At 46.2% G+C, this 23725-nt stretch overlaps 1 protein-coding gene and 1 long non-coding RNA gene across 2 annotated transcripts; one reads left to right on the forward strand and one right to left on the reverse strand.

Annotated features, from left to right (window-relative positions):
- Window positions 1–1883: 1883 nt before the first annotated feature.
- Window positions 1884–8744, forward strand: LOC143374822 (uncharacterized). The gene is made up of 10 exons (XM_076823330.1): window positions 1884–2095; window positions 3977–4273; window positions 5107–5314; window positions 5581–5750; window positions 5823–6018; window positions 6079–6233; window positions 6310–6493; window positions 6842–7167; window positions 7779–7974; window positions 8060–8744. The coding sequence occupies exons 2-10, from the start codon at window positions 4031–4033 to the stop codon at window positions 8140–8142; spliced, it is 1761 nt and encodes a 586-aa protein (XP_076679445.1). The 5' UTR covers window positions 1884–2095; window positions 3977–4030; the 3' UTR covers window positions 8143–8744.
- A 13019-nt stretch (window positions 8745–21763) lies between these two features.
- Window positions 21764–22959, reverse strand: LOC143374841 (uncharacterized). Its single transcript, XR_013086759.1, has 2 exons — window positions 22775–22959; window positions 21764–22161 (listed from the first exon to the last, which is right to left on the reverse strand). It is a non-coding gene; the product is annotated as an uncharacterized LOC143374841 (long non-coding RNA).
- Window positions 22960–23725: the final 766 nt, after the last annotated feature.

Consider the following 23725-nt stretch of genomic DNA (forward strand, 5'->3'; position numbering starts at 1 on the left):
GCTATTCTCTTTCATATTTATGTATTTACATTAATTAATAATAAAATATATATCGCCGAAGGCTAAGTTACTTTCAAAAGATGTACTCCCCAGGCCGATTAATTTTACCAGGTAAAGTCTGCGCCGGACCTGATGCAGACTCGAAATAAAGTGCAGCGCGAGGTGTGCACCGGTAGCTGCACGCGTGTAACCGAGTTACCGAATGTGCATGACATTTTCGACCCGTTTGGTCGTTTCAGGTGCGCCAGGAGCGCAGCGAGTTTCCCGTAGACGGGGAAAGTTTACTAACTTTCCCTGCACGGGTCTCGCGAGATTCTCGGACGTTGCCCGCTGAAGGTAACGGTAAACGAGAGTCATAATTATTCGCGAGTATAGCGGGTGGAAGGTGCATCGAAGCCGTGCAGGTAAAAGAAGTGCGAAGGCAATGGGATGCTAATGAATGAATGGAGAATTAACGAACTGTTTACTCATACAGCTTCTGAATAATGATTATTTACGCAGTATTCTCTCGAGGTCTCTTAAGTGGCGGAAACAGGTACCGAGGAATAAGAAACTGGAAGAAGAACCTTAGTCTGGACTAGGATTGCCCGAGGATTAAGGATGCGTCGAATTTATGTTCAAAATGGTACCAAGTTGATGAAAATTTGTGAGATTGTTCTTTTCCATCTTCCTGATGTGCTCCAAAAATTTTATACGAATTCACTAAACGGTTGCTGAGTTATAACGACTTTAATCTCCGACTTAATTTTACACTTACACTTCTGCAAAGAGACGATCTTGACAGATAAAACAGCTGAGAAAATGTTAAAGAAATGTTGCCAATGGCTTCAATTTTTTTCTACGTGTAGTATATGGATAGATGAAAATACCTGCCGAGTTTTAATTGTTTTCGCTGCAGCGTTTCAAAGAAATAAATTATAACTTGAGAAAATTGTGAATCCGGCATTTTCGCTGCCAAAAGTTTAGCAAATACTGCTTGAAACAGCATTCGTAAAGTGAAAAATACTTTTCTTGGAGTAAAAGTAAGACTCCGACTGTCGTTCGAGTTCCTTGCATCTAGATTTACTATGCGCGAGACGTAGGCACTCAAGTATTTCAAATTTCCTATACTTTTGCCTAATATTCTACGTCCGATAGAACCTTAAGGCATTTCACAGTTTGGAGCCTTTTACTGGCCCACAACGAGTTTGAAATCACATTTAACGACTCGCGCTCTCGGGGGTCTCGCTTTACATACCAGTCGTGTGTGCTCTAAATAATACGATAGGCTTCAAAGCGCTTCGAGAGACATCGACCACGCGGCTGTCCCAAATCGCTTCGAATATTACTCCAATCCGAGGAACTTAAATTACCCGCTGAATCTCGACGACCTTAGCGATTCCTTTTCGCCAGCCTCTTGCTCCCCGTTTCGAGTATAACAAGTTGGCATTGGGAAACATTCCTAACGGCGCATGAGCTCACCCACACGTGCACTGTTGCAGAACAAGCCTTGTCAAGGCTCATCGCAACTTTCAATGCTCACGAAGGCTTGCATCTTCGGAGATTCAAGTAACACTCCGCGTGGCCCGTTGGTGGACAAGGATCGAATGGACTGACGAACTAGCGAGGGAGCCCCCAAAACCTCCCCGAGCCTGTTCCGCCCACTACTCGCACGGCCACTGCTGTACCTACAAGAATCGCTGCCGATGTGTGACATTAAGGGCCATTAAATGCATACCGAATTCGCAGCGCAATAGGCCGTATTTCTGCGCGTCTCTCTGGCTCTCCGTGAGAATGCGAAACCCTCTCTTCTCGAGCACCTTGTGTATATACATACGCGACCATGCCTCTAGCGCGTAACGAGTGCTGGTGGGAGGGAACGGTATCTGTAGGCAGGAGTAGAAGTTAAAGCGGTTCGCCAGAGAATCCCCTTAGTCTGTCAGTGAAAAGAGTCGCGCGAGCAAGGGAACTTCGAGCGGCGCAGCTCGGTGGTGGCGGTTTCGTGCCCGTTGCTATTCGGAACACTCGAGTTTCACCGCGCCAAAAATCGACCAACGAATCGAGGTGTGCAGACGACCAACCGGTTCATCCGCTGGCACCGGCACGCAGCTGCGCAGTGAGTTTCGAGAGGGTTTCAACCGCACGCGTTTCCAAAACCTTCGGCTCCCGTGGCTCGCGGGTGAACGTCGCGAGGGTTCGTTAAAGGGAATCGATCGCCAGTTCGATCCCCTAGAACCGGGTAAACTTTCGCCAAGTCCCCCGGCGCAGTTTTCCTACGCTTCGATCCACGAATTCCGTCGCCCCAACCCTCCCACCTTCCTCCCCAAAATGCGTGGCTCGCGGATGCAACAGGTTACCCGCGGAGGATCGATCGATCGTCGGCTACGCGCGATCGCAAATCGTTTCTCGCGGAATCGACGTTCTATAGTGCAGGAAAAAAGATGGCACGCGCCGAGGAATTCTTGCTCGAAGAACCGGCGATCGGTCTTTATCCTGCGGTTAATTGAGCGCGAGGGGGCTCGATTGATCAACAGGCGTTGGTTGCGCGGCGATGTTCGGTGCAGGAGCAACTCGTTTCGCGGGTTTATCGCGGCCGTTCCGGCCCCCTTCGGACAGACCCGATAACGATAGCAGAAACAGGGGCTGGAGTAGTAGAAAAAGGAAAAGAGTTCGACTCGATAGCGCGGCCGACGCGCGACGTTTACATCGGCGTCGAGCCTTTCCCTGGTCGGGTGTGTCAGTGGCCATACAACTACACGAGTCTGTGCCAACAGGGGAGTGTACGGTCCGTGGAAACGCGTTTATACACAACAGGGCCGCGTTTATACTTTTGGAGGCCCCAGTCGCAACGCGAGGTCTCGAAGAACAAATCTGCGTCAGTTAATCAAATTCACTAATTTGTACACAATTTTAAAAAAATGGGCCCGCAGATAGCGAGGCCCCAGCTGGCGCCTAACGGGCTTTAATGTAAACGCGGCCCTGTACGCGGAACGTTTATTTAAAGGCTGTTGCACGATCGTCGCGGCAGGTCTAGCGCTCGGAGTGCAGTCGAGGTCGAAGTCGCGATTTTCGAATATCGCAAACACCGAGACGGTTAATTAGCATCGATTTCCTGTTTCCCAGAAGTAATAGCGCTGCAACGGCGCGCGGCTATGCGTTTCATGAATATTCCGTATTCGTAGGCATCGGCCGTTCAGCATCGACGATCGCCGCGCGGGTAGCGGCACAGTCTGTCTATTATCGTTCTTCTTAATACCTACGTATCGTGCCGCGAAAGCGTGTCGTCAAACCACAATATAATTGCCCCGTCATTCGGTCGACTCTTGTACCGTCTAGCCCGATAACATGACGAAACCGCATTATTTACATCCCGGCTGATAACATTCCTCCAATACGCGGATCGTACTTTGAACCGCTGGCTTACTTATTGTCCCGGCTCGATGACGGTACACAAATGCGATGCAAACATTCCCCCGATAACAGTGATATCGTCCGCCTCGCACTCGATCGGACGCCACGGGATGCATTCTGTGTATATATATATATATATAATCTAGCTGGAGCTGCAAGAGCCTGTTACGTCCGGATCGCCGCGTGCCTATAACTGGGGTGAATCGTCCTTGGCACGATTCATTAGCGAGCTCCCGATACCGATCGTCGCGTCATTTAAAATTCACCGGAGAACAAACGGGAAGTCTACGCGCCGAGCGATTAGCGTTTTATCGGTGCTCCATTCGCGGTATCGAGCGGCGCAGTTGGATCTATCGGTGGACGGTTCGCGGCCACGGGGCACGTTGCGCTCGCCCGTTTCTGCCTTTCCTCCGTTTCTAAATCTTGCGCGCACCGTGCCTATCGAGGCGTTCCCGCTTTTCTCCGGCCTCCCGCCGCTCGCCTCGTCGGCCTACATTCGGCAGAGCGTTGCATTCCACGCGCGGCACCTAGAAAGTCGTTTTTCCGCCGGCTAATTTCAACCTGGTCGGTGTTGTTGTTCTTGCAGCGGGCGATCGGCTTGACGAGCCGCTGAGGAACGGCCAAAGGAGAAGCTGCGATCATGACGGCCGTCAGACAGATAGTTCGGTACGCGCGGAGGCTCGGCCAGATAACGGAGAGTGGGGCGAGGGTCTTAAACCGGTCCACGAGATGCGCGTCTACCCAAGCACAGCGCAAGATCATCGAGGATGAAAATGGAAAAAAAATCTTCCCCTCCCCTCACGGAGAGATCACGCCCTGCGAGTCGTTCATTCATGACTTCGTATGGAAAGACGTGGAGAGGCACGCGAAGTACACCGCGCTGGTACGTTCTGAATTGACTGATACTTGTCCCGTGATTTCGTCGGAGAAACTTGTCGCACTTGCGCGTGAAACATTGTCGAAAATTGTTGGGGGATTTCTGATCGAGATGATAGACTTCGTGCCTTTCACTGAGAGTCTGTGGTTCTTGTGAAAGTTTGTCGGTGGAAGAAGTAGATTGTGTTTAAGGGGTTATACCTAGTCAGACGGCCGAAAAGAGGCGAATGTTTGTGAATTTTTTTTGAAAAATTGGACGCGTATATTTTTACAGAACTTTTTGCACTTAAAAGAGCAACATTTAAAGAACATTTGGTAATTTTTTCGTGGAAAAATATTCACGTTTATAACAAAGTAACAATCGACGTCTAAGATTCCTCCTTTTTAAAGATTTCGTTTTGCGGTGAGCACTGCCATTCGGACACCAGATTACCTAAAACCAAAAAACAAAAAGATTTCGTTAGTGTATTAATGTATCCTCTGATTGACGGAGGGAATTTCCGAAATATTAATTTAAAACAAAATGACGGCTATTTAAAGTGGAAATCCTGATTTTTTCGTGCAAAAATTACGCGATATTAGTTTAACGTAAATATTGTTTTAAGTATAACTCTTTAACATAGGTGATAAAGTTTTTATCAAATGTTCTTGGTATGTGGGGTAAACTGTTAGTCATACCGCTTTAGTCAGCGTCGTCTGAACAGCTTCGAACAGTATCGGTGGCAGCAAAGGACATGTTGTGGATCGTGCTTGCATAATTAGCCGGCTAAGTCTTTGTTGTTCCCGCGGAAGGGGATTGAGAGTGTCATTATTGAAATGCAATCGATGACGACGTTCTAGGTGTGCTCGGTGACCGGAAGGAAGTACACCTACAGCGAGGCGAGAGACGCCGCTAATTATATCGCAAGAAGTTTGCTGAGCATGGGCCTGAGAAAGGGTGACGTGGTGGCCCTGGTGGCGCCTAATTATCCCGAATCAATTTTAGCTTTCCTCGGGATCGTGGAGGCCGATTTGGTCATCACCACTGTTAATCCATATTACACGGCCGGTGAGTCGATCGTTTACACGGGACACAGACGTAGTCGCGAGATATAATACTGTTGTATAATGACTTTAAACGCTCTGAATCGTTATTTTTACGAGGTTCAATTTTTTTTATTGCCACCATAAAAACTGGATTTGTTAATACAACTTGTCGGAAGTGTGATTTACACATCTGATTCTGATTCTCTTGTACTTTAATCTGAGTCTATAAACATGGAATTATAGTATCAAGTGGTAGCTTGACATTATGAAGTGACATGTTTTGAACAGAGGAGATTTCGAGGCAACTGAAGGATTCCAGAGCAAAGGCGATGATCACGGTGGCAGAGATAGCGGATGTTGCGCTAGAGGCGGCGAAAGATAGTTTGGCGCCTGGAGCGCACATCGTGGTCATAGAAGATGGCACTGGACCCATTCCACAGGGCACCGTGCCGTTTAAGGTGAGCATAAAAATTCAGTCGAGCAATTTCTAATCGTTGGAATTTCGTTTCTAATTCTCCGGATGCTTGCAGGACCTCGTCACGCGAGGTAAAACGCTGCCGGCCTTACAGTCCTCTCAGAGGTCCATCGAGGATACGGCGGTTCTGCCATATTCCAGCGGGACCACTGGCCTGCCAAAAGGTGTAATGCTGACGCATAAAAATCTGGTCTCCAACATGCAGATGTTGCGTATAACTGGTGGCGAGATGGTGTGGAGGCAACCGACCGGTGAGTAAACAGATTTCACCTGCATCCAGCGCCGAGATTACGCTCGCTTTTAATTTACAGAGACTTTCCAAGAAGTGGTGCCCTTGATCCTACCATTCTTCCACATCTTCGGGATGAACGGCATCGTGCTGCCGCACCTGTCCTCCGGGTCGAAGCTAATTACCGTCCCCAAGTTCACACCAGATCTGTTCATCAACGTCTTAGAGACAAACAAAGTAAGTGCTCCGTTCGCGTTGCCGGTTGCACCAGGGAATCGATCTCGAAGAGGCGTTAACGGGACGTTGTTCGCAGGTGACGAGCCTGTTCCTGGTACCACCGATACTTATATTCTTCAACGCTCATCCACTGATCAAGAAACAGCATCTGGAGAACATGGAACTTGCGATTAGTGGGGCTGCGCCGCTAGGAGAGGCGGATGTCAACCAGTTCTACGATAAGTTCGAAACGGACCACACCAAGCTCAAGTTCTGCCAAGGTAAAAGGAAGTTTGATCGATCGTTTAACGATCTATAATCCGCGTCATACAATAGCGCGATAGTTGACGTGGCCTGGGTGCCGTGGACACTGAACGATGATTGATACGGCTCACGTGCTGACGCATGGAAATTTGCAACCGTCAACAGCGTTTAACAGACTTACATACTAATTATAAATCTGTTAGTCGCAAGATCTCACTCGTGGGGAATGTTCGCGATACTTTTGGATGGTGTTTTGTGGATTTCTGTTGCACCTCGGGGTTCCTAGACAGCTGAATGTACAAGTCTACTATAATTCGTGCGTGCTAATGAAAAGACTCATTCTTTAACGAATGCCTGCTTTAAAGGGTACGGGCTGACGGAAACCTCACCGGTCTGTACTCTGGAGAAAACAGGCTTGAAGTCAGGAAGCGTCGGTAAGAACGTGGCCAGTTGCGAGGTGCGATTGGTGGACCCTTTGACGAAGAAGGACGTCTCTGTTCCTGGTCAGGGAGGCGAAATCTGGATCAAGGGGCCTCACGTCATGAAAGGGTACTACAATAACGAACAAGCTACGAAAGAGACGATCGTCGATGGCTGGCTAAAAACCGGGGACATTGCTTATTACGACGAGGAGTATGATTTCTTTATCACGGACAGGTTGAAAGAGCTGATCAAAGTAAAGGGATTCCAGGTAAGAGAATCTTTCTATCGATGTCATTCATTGTTTCATCCGGGCGAAGAATCTCTGTTATAAATTATGAGTTCTATTTTGCTAAGAAGTTGTTTAATCTTCTAATCTCCTATCAGTGGGTTAATCCAGTGTTTCCCAACCTGTTTTATTCAAACAACCTGCGACCTCCCACCGCCATATTAGGTAAGGTAAATTTAATAAGGTAAAGGAAACACATTAAAAATAGGCATTTCAGAACATAATTCTATCTTAATAATATTTAAAAAAAAGTAAAGGTAAAGGAAACGCATTAAAAATAGGCATTTCAGAACATAATTCTATCTTAATAATATTTTAAAAAAAAGTAAAGGTAAAGGAAACGCATTAAAAATAGGCATTTCAGAACATAATTCTATCTTAATAATATTTAAAAAAAACCGTGACGACCCCCGGAAAATTCTTCGAGACCCACAGGTTGGGAATCACTGGGTTAAATAGAGCCCCCAGTTTCGTAATCATTAATCTAACAAGACGTATTTTCTCCTACCTCCCGTCTTCCTCTCCGTCGTATTTGAGTACCAAGTCCAACAATATTCGAGAGCGTCCTTCGCTGACGCGAAATATCGTTGCAGGTAGCGCCAGCAGAGTTGGAGGCGTTGCTGAGAATGCATCCAGATGTGGAGGACGCAGCTGTGGTCGGTGTCCCGGACGAAAGATCCGGCGAAGTACCGAAAGCTTTCATATTGGTCAAGGACGACGCGAAAACAACCGAGGAGGACATCAAGAATTTCGTGAAAGGAAAGGTGTCGGAGTACAAGGAGCTGCGAGGTGGAGGAATCTCTTACGTTTACTTTCGCACTTATCACCGCGAATACTTTGTCCCCGTAACCATTGTATTAATTTATCATTGCAGGGGGCGTCACATTCGTAGACTATATACCGAAAACCTCGACCGGGAAGATCCTGCGGACGAAGTTAAAGAACGAGTACAAATAACGAATGCCCCCCCGGGAGCGTTCTTAAAAGAGGGAATCTAATTTGAGATCTCGATTAACAGTTCACGCGTTATGGGATCAGCTGAAGAGTAACAGGGCCCGTGCTGCGGTTGCACAACGTTTTGGAGATCGGTGAATAGACGAAGAACCGTGTGACTGTTACTTGAGACACGAATTAAGAGATGCTAATAACGTTAATTGGTAAACCACTGCGCGTACAATCGGGTTTTTCTAAATGCGTTACCATGCTGTGCAATATGATATATTTCTTCGGCGACGGAGGCTCGTCAGTGATTCATTTTGGAACCATTACTTCGAACAATGGGACTGACTGATGGTGAATTTACACTGATTTACTTACGAAGCGGGTCAGGAGGCGACGTATATTTTTTAACTTTATTTTATATATACTTCTTCCTCTTTTTTTTTTTTTTGTTAAATGGTGCTATCTTCAACAATGCAATTAGCTCGTAAGAAGTGCACGTCCCTTTTGGACGGTGTTGTACACTGGGTTTAAGCGTTACGTAATTTTTATAGGCCATTTGTACCGTAAACTGTTATGTGCTTTAGCAATAAAACATTTTACAACAGCGTTACAGATAATTGCCGCGTTACGATAGCGGCGATATCTCGCTTGAATTTCCGTCTGTCCTTGGAGAACTGGGTAAAAACGACTTCGAGGTTTAAAGTGAAGCTAGCTAGCTAGCTAATATTTCCAGAACTAAGAGAGATATGGAATTGTTATTGTTCTTGAAACATCACACGAGCACGTTTATTATTTTTAAATGATTTTATTCAGCTTCACTCCTCTGTTTTCTCCACTTCCATTTAATTAAAAATGCACTAAAAACAAAAAAATAATTCTTTTCTTGTACTGCAATTGTAATGGTAACGTCACTTTAAATAAAATCGTGGGGCAGGCAATTTCATAACAGGATATGAATCAATTTATAATACAAAATCAAGAAAATTTCATGCGAAGTGACATCCCATCGTCGTAATTGTAATACAAGAAAAGAATAATCCTTTTGTTCTTAGTGCGTTTTTGATGAAATTAGATAAAATCGTGTAACTTTAAAAGTTTTTCTTTATATATCTTTTTTATTTCAGGTTTCAGACACCTTTCCAGTATATCTTTCAACAAATAATATGGTAAATAATACATACTCAAAATGACTAAAAAAATCCCATTCGCAGTCTCCTTCATCGACCTGTTTCCTTGCCTCCTAAAACCTGCAAGTGAAATAATCCCGCACGTGGCCAGACACACCGTCCCCACAGTAGGTAACCACGTGCAATATCACATTTCAAATTGGTTTACAAGTGTATGGCCAGTAAACAGACCATGTTAATATCGCATTTCATTCTATTTAACACAGGCACGGTGATCTCGATACGCTGTGCACAGCAGCACACAGGAAGCACTGAACTACACAATGCTCTCGTTGCCAAGTAATTTCCAAGCAACGAATAATAAAAATCCCATCGCCTAGTCTCGAAAGTGCTAAGCCTGCAAAGATTCTCAATCGCACCCTTATCAATCCTTCAATTTCGCGTTCGCATTCCGTCGGTCGAGTCAATTTCGCCCGACTTTTTCAGCCCGCCCGGGGGTGGGGGGATGCGCCGTCGCGTCCGTATCGTAAACCAGAAATTATGCTCGGCATTCTCATCCAGCCGGACGCTTATTGGATGCCGCGCGTTTCGCCGAACGAGGCCGACGCTATTTTTCTTTCTTCCAGTCGCCCTTTCCGTGGCCCTTCGGCCGAGCACGGGCGAAAGAACAATGACGCAGCCCGTGGACGTCAGGACTTTACGGCCGACATAAATGAAGCTTTAGCGGAGGGGGGGGGGGGCCCTCTTTCACCAGGTCCTTTCCTCGAATCGGTTACACGGCCCGTTCCCGAGATAAATCGTCCCGGTTCGAGGGTGAGTATCGCCGGGACTGGAGACAGTGGATCGAGGGGATGAACCTTCCTACCCCGTGATATTCCCTTCACGAGCAACGCTCCGACCCGGGGAAGTCTTATCGGAGCTGGTCAGCACGAGGTAAACAACGCAGCCGTGTAAATCAGCTTTCCATTTTCTCTTTGGCTGGCGTCCGCGATATTGCGTCGAAATACGTGCTTCCAGGGGCTTCGACCGCGATATTAAGGCGAGGGTGGCGCAGCCCGAACGATGGCAACCTCGTTACTGCGCTTAATGCTATTTCAGTGCACGAGGGTAGAACGATGCGCGAATCTGTTTCGATTTAGAGTTCAGACGCTTGGAAGTGCTAACGTCTTTGGAGGAGATGTCTGCGAGGGGTTGATTGCGTTGTAGGGTATTGTTTGTTGCAGTGGCGCACTCAGGATTTAATCTTGGGCGGAGCCGAGTTGAAGGGATGGAAATACTTTCAATGAAAGTTCAATAAAATTCACTAGGTGATTATAAAAATTAATTTAAAGAATAAAGTCCAGGTTTCTTTTCTTTTTACAAAGCCACTTCTTTGAGGGTGCCAGGCAGCTTTGCCACCCCTCTGCATGCGCCACTTGTTTGCTGTGTTCGGTGAACGTTTGTGCGTTGCGGTAGAATCTTTGCATGAACCGGGCTTTAAGGTATGCTCGTAGTTAGCTATTGTTTAACGCGCACTTCTATCGAGAAACATTTTCTACGCCACCTCGACTAACCGAGATCGTGGAGATTCCAGGTCGACGCTTCCCCTCGGCATATTCCCGGCGAAAATTAAAACATTAGAGACACTCGTGCGAGGGTAACCACACTGAGCTCGGTTTTAATCGACGTGCCGCGCGCTCGTCGCAGAATCTACGATCTAATCCCCCTTAGAATAACTTCATTTCACCGTTGCCGGGTGAAATGGTCCACGGAACGAGGGACTTTCGCCGTCTCGGTCCCCCCGCGCGAGTTCCACCGTAATCACGAGTGCGTTCTACCACCTTGGCGATATTCGAAAGCGCCGGAATAGGGTTCCCATGCTTTTATCTCCGCCGCTGTGTAACAGCCCGCGTCGTTTCGTAACGCGACGTCTATTTTCCTTTGAGCCGCGCTCCGCGGGATTTGAATAGACGACAGGTAGGTGCTCGAGGAGTGGAATCGACGTTAGGAACGGGAGGAAGCATCGAAGGGGAACAAGAGCCCCAACAGACGAGCTTTTCGCCCCAGTGTACGTCCTCGAGGATGTTCCTCAGCCCCGCGCGGAAGGGAGATAAATCGCAGGCGTATTTAATCCTGTTCCCAGTGTATTAATGCATCAGGGAGGACAAATAATCGAATAGAGGGAGAGGGAGTCTGCGCTCACTGTTCCGAGGGGAGGTGCGAGCTCTCGGAGCAGGGTTTCTGGGACTTGAGGTGGTGGAAATTGAGGTGGACGCTGTAGCGGCGTTGTTCTCCGCGTGGCTCTTTATTTTTATCACTTGACGGCTGTTCCTTTTAGAAAAAACGTGGAAGGACACTTTCGGGAAAGTAACACTACCATTACCTGAAAAGTCCCTTAGCCAGACACTTCTGTTTCTTTGCCATCTCGTTTCACTCACCACCATGCTGGAATTACAAAAGTAATACAGTTAGGGTAAGTCCGGGGTAGTCGGTTGACCCAATATAAAATGGCTGTTAAAACTAATTACTTATTTCATCAGAAGAAACCTAATATGTTCAGAATTTTATGCTGGTTCAGAAAAACTGGCTGATATTTGCTGTAAGTGCAGGGAGAAATGGTTTTCGTCGTTGGTACTCTCTTTAGCTTTGAAAGGAAGGGTTAATATGGCCAAATACTTTCTCTGCATTAGTCCTCAATGCCTCTACTATTTTGTTATCCAAAACATTAAACGAAAATTAACTTAGAAGTGTATTGTAAATACGATTCTGTACAGTACAGTTTTATAAAAAAGGTTAAATGATGCCATGACCTTTACTTACCAAAAGGAAGGGAACTGACGCTTTTCTTTCAACTGTTTGACACATAGAGAAGTTAGTGTTTTATACCCTAACGCGTTCTTACTTATACAGTCTGAAATATAGCAATTATAGGGTAAACTGTACAATAATTGGCACGGAGTTTACTCTACCAAATCTCCTGCCGTACTGACTCACCCGGATTTACCCTATCTGATGCGAAAGTCATCTGACGACTATAAAAAGATAGTTGATGCCTCCCAGGGCCGTGTCCTCGTGATTAAACCCCATAAATTTCGATCCACTTTAAAACGGTTCGACAGATCCAGGACACTCGAGCAGACCCGACGTAAATGTTAGAAATTTATTTTACGAGCGTTTCTTCCGCGCTATTCACCGGGGCGCTCGCGTTTCACCGTTCGATGGATCGAAATGCCATTGCCCAGCTGGAGGTGGGCGCAAACAAATCAATCGGCCCTGAATGAAGTCAAACAAACGCGAGACGTTTCGTGGATTCAGCTCGCGCCACCTTGGCCCCTTCGCCACCCTTCCAAAGCATTTTGCAGGGATGAAAGGTGAAACAGAGGGGCTGAGAGGTCGCAGCGACGTGCCACTCATTTTTTCGTCCCCTGTACCTCAACCCCCTGCCTCTCTCTTTGTTCTGCTCGATGCTGTTGCAACTGTCGTCACGCTCTAGTAACGACAGACTATCTCGTTCCGCGTTGGAAAGTGTGATGTTCCCTCTGTATTCTTTCACACAATCCGCCTAATGGCATTTTATATCCACCCGAGAGCGCGTGCTGACGTTCGGCACAAAGTAATGCAGATTGCCAGAGGTTTTTAATTGGAACATCAAAAAGCTGCTGTGACAGTGTACTTAATATGATCATTCATTGAATTATGCACGAAAGAGTTGCTACGATTCTGTTTCTTATGAACATATCAGTAACATGTCACTGGAAGTAGGTATTTCTGTATAAATTATAAAGCGACGAAGTCTATTTTTAGCGATTAAAGAGAAAACGATAACGAAAACGTTGCGTGTAACTTTTTATTTTTAAAATTAAATGTCCATTTTCTCTAGCACTGAAAGTGAAGGGTGACTTTTAAACACAGAGGCTAGTGTCAACTTTAAAAACAGTTCCCTATTCTTTCGTGTAATAAATTAGCAAAAACTCATACGTGAGTTGTCATATTGAATTAATATTAAAATCGACTCAACTCTTTTAAATTAAAATATTTGATGATATTTCACGGAAAGGGTGACAGACCCTCGTTACCCTAGGGGCGCCACAAATTCGTCCCTGGTTATAAGAATAAAAGAAAATTGAATTTGATTCGTTAAAAAAAATTTATAATCACCTAATGAATTTTATTGAATTTGCATTGAAAATACTTTAATCCCTCGGTCCTCCAACTCGGTTCCCTCCAAGATTAAATCCTGAGTGCGCCACTGGGTGCTCGTGATAAATTTATTTTAAATAACTGGTGTCCTTCGATACCGGGGATCAATTCACTCTGCGCGCTTTAAAGAAGTGGAAAGCCGGGGAGATTTCAGAGAACGAGTGTCCTCGTTCGTGGCGAGAGCTGGTACCTCGGTTTCCTCCTCTGTCGGTGACCCGTGGCGCGAGTCACAGGCAGGCGAAAAAGAAGAAAAGATCGCAGAAGTCGTGGGAAGAAACAGGGATTCCACGTGCATATGAAACGCGCCGATGGAGGGGACGAAAAAACGTCTGTCGCTGTTTTATTTCAGGAGGAAACCGTGGAGCAGATGTTGCCACATGGGATGGAAGCTCTCTGGCGTTTTATTAATCCGTGGACCGAGCTGCGTCTAATTCGATCCAGCCCGCGGGCGTTTAATTAATATAATTCGAGAATCCATGCTACAGCTGGGGCGATTTATCTTCATAGAAAGAATGGACTTTATCCTTCGATTTCTAGAACCGTGATACGTGACTCACTAATGAGGAAATCTAATACGCTGTTGATACTCCGCGATTGGCCTTGCCTTGATCAACTATGACTAAACGATGACGCAAACTGCGCGCTGTCGTATCGAGCATAGTTCCTCACTCTGCACCGATTATGGCAATCAACGAGCAACTGCAGAAGCCACTAATTCATCGATAGAACTTCAGCATCCCATCCACGTAACAGTTAGCAGATCCCCTGGTTCTGTCCTACCCAGTTCTCCACTCGACATGCCAGCCGAGAGAGTCACTTAAATTCCATACGAGGGGAGCAAAATATCACCCAGATCGAGCGCGCTCGCCGAGGAACTTTGTCCTATCGGCTTCTAGGGTACGCTTTGAGCGCGGCGGTCTTTGAGGCGCGGAAAAGAGAGGAAAGCTCGCGGACGAGTGGGCCTGGCAGACAGAGACCGAAGAAAATAGAAAAGTGCCGCGGTGTATGGGCCCGTCCCCTACCGGGGATCGCAGAAAGGGGCGCAGGGAACGAGGCTGCGCGAAAAGGGACGAAGCCCGGAGGGGGACGGGGCGAAAGGGCGGAATTGAATTCGCCGCGAGGAACGGGGGGGTGGTGCAGCGCCATTATTAATTTACGGGGATCAAAGGCGGTGTCACGCGGGGCTAATTAGTCCCGTGCGACGTGACGGCCGGCACGGCCTCGCGGAGGCTTCGAATGGTCGAATGTATTCCTGGGAAAGCCTCGGCGAAAATCCAATTACTACCTGGACGCCGCTCGCCAACAGGTCCTGATGATTTTCGAGTAGCCGTTTGTGTGTAAATCCACTCGAAATTCGAGGGCCCTATGGAATGAATCGAATCCTCAGACGCCTGGATTCGAGGCTACTTCGCGTAGCACGCCTCTGAATGGGATCTCGTGGATTATGGGCAGAGTCCTGCTAAAGTGCGGATCTATTACCTTACGATAACCCATTCAGGATTCAAGTAAATGAGCAGGATTTTCATCCACCTCGATTTTAAACCCCAATCGATCTACGCGCCTGTTCCGATGGGATATAAAAAATAGCTGGCATTGCTTTCACGGACGAAGCTGCGCGGGTGGATCGATAGAGGCTCGCCAATAAAACCTGGTATCAAGTGGTAGTCAAGTGCATGTGCTCGATGAATTTTCGAAAGCAACTTTCTGGCGAACAAAACAAGTTACCTCTGCAACTTTGATCGGCTTTTGCAAGGGGTGCCGGTACGTTGCCGGGTCCGCCACGTTTGCTGCTGCGCCCTGTACATTGTTTCATCCGAGGGGGAGAATGTGAAAGGAATGAGTGTTCTGTTACCCACGTGTCCCTCTTCGGCCCCTCCAACCAATTTCAACCAAATTTAGCGGAAGTTCGTCGTGGTTGCTGGATCCTGGGGGCACGGTAGCAGAGAGAACAGTGTGCTTGGAGGAATAATGGACCGATCGCGGTGACAGAGAGGGAAACAATGTGGAATTTGTTCCCCTCGCGGCAAGCCTCTCTGGTTTTCCTTGTTTTTCAAGTCGCCAGCTTTGGGCGGACGTTCCGGAAATTACGTCGGTGCGCCCTTCGATTTCTCCCATCTCCGGCCGAGATACAGCGAGCGACGGTGTGAGCACACCTTCAGGCGGACGGGATAAACCACGGCGCGCAATCTGAGAGAACGATAACGAGGCGATCGCCCTTGTTTCCCACGGTGAAATTCTTGCCCCGAGTTCTCCTTCGTCCTCGTTTCCTCCCGCCCCTCCACAGGCGTGATCCTTTTCGGATGAAATTTCGCTGGAAAATCATTCCTCCAGAATTTCATTCATGCTGGCTCCGAAGTGTTTATTCGATACGCTTCCGTATATTTTATCCATGATCGAGCGCGTTCAGTAGCGTCGGGGGTTCGAGTCGATTGATAAACGGATCGCGGAAGAATATTCTTCAAAATTTCTCAGGAGAACGATATCCTCCGAGCGTCGAGGGCCATTTATCATCAACTGTTCGACAGCATTCAGGCGGGAGCGATGTTGACGAGTCGCGAGCAAAGTTGAAGTTCACGAAGGCCCTTCGTCCTAATAAATCAACATTGACAGGGATCTTATGCTTTTTTCCTTGCCCCCGGAGCTGTCCCCTCCAAGCAGAATATCCTATTCCATCTGTGTCCTGTCTTTCTTTCCTCCTTTCTTGCCGCCGCTTTTGCTCCCCCAGTGCGTTCAGCAAGTGCAACTTTTAGGAAACGTGGAACACCTCGCGTTTACTAATCAGGCTTCAAAGGATATAATCCTTCGGCGAACGAGCTCCGCGAAATGAATGCTCGGTACGAGACGGCAGGACGAAAGCTCTCGCTCGTCGATTTGCATTAATTTTCATAATTGCGATATCCGGCAGGAGTTGCGCCGACAGCGACGGCCGATAATAAATTACCCCCGAACGGAAGTAAGATTATAGACAGACCCTCGGTTTTTGCGGATCCTTCTGGTGAATAATTAATTTCCACCTGGGGGGCCGAAGGAGTCCGAGGATATTCCAAAGGAAGACTCGTCCTCGTTGATGCAAAAGGCAACCTCGCTAGTTCCAGTTTGGCCCAACTTTCACGTCGTTCCGCATATAATTTGCGACTTCATTACTTTCTCGTCTAACTTCGCGGAATTTGCATTGTACCGCGAACGGGATTAATTAAATGAACAGAAATGTTTCAGGGGTTCCTTGCTGGGCCAGTTTCATCCATCGCAGGGTTCGAAGGTTTTGAGGGTCCACCTCTCAACGTAACGAACTTCATTCTAAATAACATTCCAATTTAAGTTCAAGGGTTGATCATCGACTCTCATATTCGATAGCTCTCTTCCTAATTAGAACACTGTCAAGTGTAGGTAATTAGGTAGCAGCAGCCAATTTATACCCAAAAAATTCTCGCGAAGTAATTCACCCTCGACAATGTGCATGCAACTTCGCGATACGGAGGTATCGATTCGAAAACCGTGACAGCCTCGCGTTCACCAGACTTGGCAACAATTCTTGCCAACACCGAGGCAGCAGAAAATATTTTTTTTTTCTCTTCCTATCCCTCCCTCATACTCTTTTCTCTCTGATAGGTTACAGGATGAGGACCGTTTCATTACGTCCCATTGTGCTGCCGCGTTCGGCCGTCGTTTCATTTCGACGCGGCGACCCTTTGCCCTGAAATTTCGCTCTAATTGCAGACAAATTAATGTCACCGGATGAGCACACGCTCCACGGCGTTGATTGGTGCGTTCACCACGTATCCGGGCCCCTGTATCGCAACGCGACAATCCGTGATTGGGTGCAGGAAAATTGTTTATGCAACACTGTCACGCGCCCATGCAAGTCGCTGCATAATGTAACAGCTGGCCGATGTAGTAGTTTAAAGTTTTAATGCGTACACTAAAAGTAAGCTGTCTCGAACACTAGGTCTGACCTGTTCCTTGTGGGAGATCGAACTCTTAGTTCCCTAATCAGGGCACGTTCTGTGAACTACGGAGGGAATCAGTTATACTTTATGGTTGTATTAATCCTGCGTTGACACTCTGGGTGTGAGCCACCCATAAACTGATTTTGACGCTCTGCACCTTTTATATGCAAAATAAATACTTCTTTTCCAAAGCCGACTTACAAACTATTTTTCTCTCAAAATATTAGATCTGAACAATATCACTTTAAATTTTTAGCTTCTAATATTGAATATTGTAAAAGTTACAATTTTTTAAAGATTTTCTTCGTGTTTTCTTGACATATGGCAATCTAGATTTTTTCAAAAAATCTGTAATGAAATTTCAATAAAAAAAACTATTGGAATACATTCTACAGATCTTAAAATTGACCCATGATTTTTTTTATAACGATTGGATTCTTCAGATGAGAATGGTAGTCGTTCAAAAATTGTTCTGGGTGTGAGCCACCCAGGTATGGCAAAGTTGATCGAAAAAAGAGGTCTGTCAAAGAAGGGGTAAAGTTTCAGTAGTTGCTGTACCTCTGTAACGCGAGCACCTCCGTTTCATACATAATTGGCAATTCTGTGCGTGGGAAGATCGATATAGGCTTGTAAATGTATCAGAGTGTATTTAGGGATGAATTTCAGTAGCATTAAAAATAAACGAAGATCTTTGAAAATTGGAGGAATGAATCTTTATGCTATAGTAAAAGATCCCGGAAAAATTTAAGAAAAATTGATTCGCTAGTTTTTAAATTATTTAAATTTCAATTTAACATGTACAAACAAAACAATCTAAACAAAATTGTCACCAAAATTCCGGACAATTGATTCGATGTTTTTTTTTTAAACGAAAGAAAATGACACGAAAACACACACACACACACAGTTCCCTGTTTCTCATGTAAGTAAAAAGGAAAATTATATTTTAATTATTTTAATTTTAGCAATTGCAATTCAGGTAGATTCAAACAAACAATTTTAATATATAAGATAAAATATTCAATAAATTGACAAAGTAAAATAAACAGTAAGAGCGAATCCAACTGAATTTGCGATAAAAATACCCCATTGCCATTTCTGACTGGGTTTCATCACAGGAAAAATGCTTGTTAATATTCACCCTTAATCAAAGAAGAATATCTGGCGAATAATTATCGTATTCACCACTTTGCTCCATCTTTCACAAACAGGTGCAGATTTCTCTTCGAATCTCGACAGATTCCTCGAGATTGTCTTCTTCTCTGTACTTACAGCAACCTTCTGCAAGTACTTCGTCGCCAAGTAGAATTAGAACATAAGCTGCGGGCAGGCTTCCAACGGGAAGCGAATCCAAGGGGATGCAGGCTGTCTCGGGTAAACGGGTGCATTTTTCGTTTTATCAACGCAGAACGCAGTCGATACATGTGTGATTGACGTTGAAATTCCAAAGTGGAGGACGCGGTGGGATGCGAGGTGAGTACCGAGAGCCCACCGACACAAATTGATTTGATTCGGAAGAGAAAAGCGAGGGTCGCAACGCAACAAACACAATGCGGCTCAAGCACCAGATTCTTCATGGAAAAAACATTTTTTCAGAATTTTCCTACGTATCCCGACCAATCCCCTCTATTTGTAGTTCTCTTTAAACGATGGCACCGGTCCCGATTCGTTTTATCTCCCCAGCCGTTTGTAAATGCACAGCTGGGGTTTTTGATATCGGCCCGTATTAAACCATCCCGTGAATCGACCGGCCGCCATGAAAAGGAAATTGCGGATCTCGAGCCGAGCTGGGTCCAGGCGGTCGTCAGAGGTTTAAGGGTCAGCGTGACGTCACAGAATGGACCGGAGCAAGACGATGGACGGTGTACGATGAATAAATTACGAGGACAGTGACACGAAACCGGCGAGATGAGTAGCCGAGATAGTGGTGCGGTCTATTTTTGAACGCGGTTGGCCCATCTTCCGACTGATCTACTTTTTCATCCACAAACATCACTTTCATTCTCCTTCTTCGCATCTACAATTGAATTCTGCAGTTGGTAATTTTGTGACTTTACCACGTTCAATGCAAATGGACACAGTCAGACCTTCGCAGAATCAGCGGGAAATAAGAGAATCCAGGCTCCACCCATTGTTTATTCTACGATTCGTCTCCGTAACTATAGTTCCCTTACAGCGCTTGCTACTTTACACGAGCCGCACTAAATCACAGTCGACGTTCTCGCAGCTAGTGACCCAGAAATTAGAGTATTCCATCTTGAGCGTCTTTGTCGCAACATCAAGCTTTATTTAGTTTAATAAAACGCAGCAGCGGGAATCGCCGGACGTTATTGCATGTCCGCGTCAATTCCACCCCCGCTAGTTTCCCCAGATCTACCCAGCTAAAGTCCACCGGGTATTCCAACTGGATATTCCTTCCGCCATGCGTCACGGTGCGCGATCAGCTTCTCTGCTTCCATCCTAAATCACCGCTAACGTGCTTGTCACTACTGACCCAAAGTTATGGCATTCGATATAGGGAACACGACGGTCTGTTACAGCGTACACGGCGCGCCGTTCTTAGAGGGAATAATTTCCAAACGGCCAATAGGAGAGTTCAATATTCACGATTTGCTGGACAATGCTCGACAGTTGCTTTTAAAAATACGCTCGTCGAACTACTCAGTCATCTAAATTTCGGTTCCCCTGGCCCTAGAGGACTAATTTTGGCGATTCTTTTTTACTAACTCCACTAGTATTAGAATTCGTAAGATTCTATCTTCCAGCCCACCCTCCTCCCGTCTTTACGTAATATTCTTTACTTTGCATATTTTCTGTTATTAAAATTCTTTTAAAGCTGTGTATAATTCATTTAACTCGATTTCGGGGAGACTAAAATTACTTGAGAATTTTTATTTATTGAAAATTCAGTTGAAAAATATTACGCAAGACGCTACTTGACTCCCTTCCCTCCCCTTGTAAGAACACCTAAGAAATTCGAGACTTTTTCTCTTCCAGAGAGCTTTACGTAATTTAAGAACGACGCCTAAGAAGGAATTATCTAATCAAGAGTGAAGAGGGGAAGAAGGGAAACTTTGAAACAACGAGAATCGTTTGTGTCATCTTCTCGCAGAGCTGATATTTAAGTGAAGGGTGTTCCACGAGCAGGAAGTACCTGAAGAAACTAGGAACCGATCCCAGAACGTAGTTTGAGAGAAAGATAGGTTCGAAGCCCGTCCCGTGTACGTACATCCCAAAAGTTCGTACTTTCAGGAACTTCGCGGAACAGTCTCGAGATTTTGTGATACCGTGAAGTGCACAGGGAAGACGCGGGCATCGAGAGAACACAGAGACTCTTATCTGCAGAACGTTGCTGCCGGTTGCGAAAGCCCTTCGCGAACTTTCTTCTGTCGCATAATAATTCAACCGTATTCATATTTATGCAGCGCGCATGCATATTCACAATAAATTTCCCGACGGAACTGTTGTGGCGGAAAGTGTAAATTATTTCCCCGGCAAATTGAAAGCTGCTGGGAGCGGCGTAGGTGGCAGATCGCTGGCGGGCAAACGTGCAACGAGTCGAGCCTTCCTGCTTTAGAAGCTGTCGATTTCAGGTGCCCAGGTGATTCAGCTAATGGTGTATTTATTTCGCGCATTAAACAGCTCCATTCACCGCCTCTCGTCCTTCATTCGACAGTTTAAACCTTCCCACAACTATACTGCAATTTGCTTGGAAAGAAAAGCTCGCCACATAAGCCTTACACGATTGAGAATCAAGAAATTGGAAATTATCACGTAGGAACATGAAGTATTAGCTGATCTCTGAAAATTTATTTTTCAGTGGGTTCAGTAATTCGGCCTAGTTATGCAGGAAGCCACCAACCCTTAATGATCTGAAACTGAGTAAATTTAGATCGAAGATTTTAATTGTTAAAGAAAAATAGCTTTATTTCTATTGAGTATACTTTACTTCTTGTTATTGTTTTACAATATTATTTTAAATTTTCTGCAGCTTTTGTTTTTCATGCTTAAAATGGAACTATGGCTTGGCTATTTTAATAATTGTGTAATGTAAGGGTTGTTCTATGGGTTGTTAATTTTTTGCAAAATAAAGAGCCCAAAATTATGGGATCCCTACTGTGTTTTACTAATTTTTTATCATTTTCAGGGTTGGTAGCTTTATGCGTAATTAGGCTGGATTAATGTAGTATGCTGCACTCCCTTCAGACTTGAATTTAAAATCGTTGAAGCAGATGTTTAAGTGGGAATGATTTCGAGATCGTCGAAGGGGGTTGATGTTCAGAGGTCGATTTAGTCGTCGGAGGGTGGCATCGATCGGCCCGGAGCGAGAGACCACCCCCGAATCCAAACCGAAACCGGATTAGTCGATCTTTCATTGTCCTCTTTTTCCGTCGCCCGCACATCCGACTTCTTTTTTCCGTTGCGTTCGTTTCGTTTGCCCGAGACAGCGAACGACCAAAGTATCTCGTCTCGAATTCTACCGAACTTCTCTCCTGGCATATAGGTGATCGCTGGTCTCCGGGATCCAATAAATCGCCGGTGTTCTTCTACCCTCGGGCGTAGCCACCCTCTTCCTTCCACTCGTGGCTTATTTGCACTCTTCACTTCCCCGAACCCCCGTGCTCTTCCACGCTCGATTGTGCTCGTTCCACGGTCTTCTTCTTCCCTGCTCCCCGTTCCCTTCCCGCAGTCAAACTTCGTCGACGAACGACGTGGCATTTGTATCTTACCGGGGTGGAAAGACAGAGACGACAAGGGGCGGAGGGCGGAGAACATGTTTGCTGGAAAAAGACGAGGCAAGAGTGAGTTGTTTCGAGGATATGGGGGTGAAACAGGGACGGGAAATGTGTCGGCGAAACGGAGGCCGGAGGGTGCTTAAAGAGAGAGAGAGAGAGAGAGTGGGAGAATTTGATAAAGTTGGAGAAGTCTAGCAAGTGGTTGGAGGGAGAATAGTCGAAAGAACTATGGGAAGAGACATGCTCATAAAGGGACGAACGGTTAGCAGCCATGCAACGTAGGAATACAAAGGGCGTGTCAAGGGAATAACCAATAACGCAGAAAAATTCAGTGAAAAGATCAACGAAAAATGAGACGCAGCGTATAAATGAAGTCGAGCCAGCAAGAGTAGGCGACCAAAACACCCCATTGAATTAAAAAATTCCGCAAGGACAAAGGCACGATGATAGGGTTGAAGGATCAAGCTGAAAACAGGCTAAAGGTTGAAGGAAAACCGACAAGGAGCCTCGCGGTAGAAGGAGATGGGGAGAAGACGTGGAAGGATGGAAAGGTGGGGAGGCTCCTCGTGGAGCGTCGCTACGGGGGTAGATGGTGAGTTGGCTGGAAGTGGGGGTAGCACCCCACCGTGACGGCCACGGCAGTCAGTCGTCCGCGCACCTTCGTTCGGTGAGGGTTATCGTGTCCGGTAGTGAATCTTCCTTTATCGTTGCGAGTGATCATCGGCCGTCTGTCATTCGTCGATCAGCTGATCGCTGCCTAGTGTTTTCTGCTGGCGTCTCCAACGCCTCTCGACCAGCCGACCACGCCACTCACCACCTTCACCCTTCACCCCCGCCGTCCGCGAAACGAGTAAGTGTGAAATTTAATTCCTTTGATTTTCTCTCGCGCACCACAACCGTCTAATCAATCGTGCACGCGGTAATTAATTTCTCAATCGTTCGAATGGTACGCGTAGCCAGAAAACTGCTCGGTGTAGGATGCTTAGAGGCAAACAATGTCGCCGTTGTTTTTTGACAACGTATTTGTTCTGCCAGTTAAAGGGAACCGCTTCTGCACGGTTTCTCAGACAGGGGGATGGAAAGTTGCTGGCAACGTGTTTGCCTTGCCCCGTGTCGGGGAGCAAGCTTCCAGCTGTCTGTTTTTCTTTCTTCCCCTTGTTGTCGCTTTTTTTTTTCTTCTTCTCTTCATCGCTGTGCAAGAGGAGCAATCGATACTCGATTCTCGAGATGTAACCAAGGACGCCGCGGCTTATCCGCAGCGACACGCTGGAAATGAGCGTATCGCGCGGAGGGCTTCTTGTCTCTGTGGATCCAACATTGCGTTTTGTTTTATTAATTCGATGTGCTGGGAATTATTGCGAATCAGGGGGCACGGACGCTGCTTGTAATTAGTTGAAATATTACCTATTCAAACGAGTTCCTGATGTTTTGGAAGCTGCCAGTGCAATGGGACACATATGTGCTGTAAATGAGTTTCCGTATTATGTAGGATGCTCAAGAAAGTTGTCCAACTTTACTGGCAACCTGTACTCGTTAAAACGAACAAATAGAAGTTTAATATGCATGAGATCAAAAATTGTTCTCAGCCAAATTCTAAGGCACAGTGTGT

The sequence above is a fragment of the Andrena cerasifolii genome, chromosome 11, assembly GCF_050908995.1.
Source record: "Andrena cerasifolii isolate SP2316 chromosome 11, iyAndCera1_principal, whole genome shotgun sequence".
NCBI classification, from domain to species: Eukaryota; Metazoa; Arthropoda; class Insecta; order Hymenoptera; family Andrenidae; genus Andrena; species Andrena cerasifolii.

Excerpts from the sequence above, each read along its gene's own strand:
- LOC143374822 (XM_076823330.1), top strand. The coding sequence starts at position 4,031 with ATGACGGCCGTCAGACAGATAGTTCGGTACGCGCGGAGGCTCGGCCAG. Across the intron at positions 4,274-5,106 it reads ACGCGAAGTACACCGCGCTG|GTGTGCTCGGTGACCGGAAG; the intron begins GTACGTTCTGAA and ends ACGACGTTCTAG. Across the intron at positions 6,234-6,309 it reads ACGTCTTAGAGACAAACAAA|GTGACGAGCCTGTTCCTGGT; the intron begins GTAAGTGCTCCG and ends CGTTGTTCGCAG.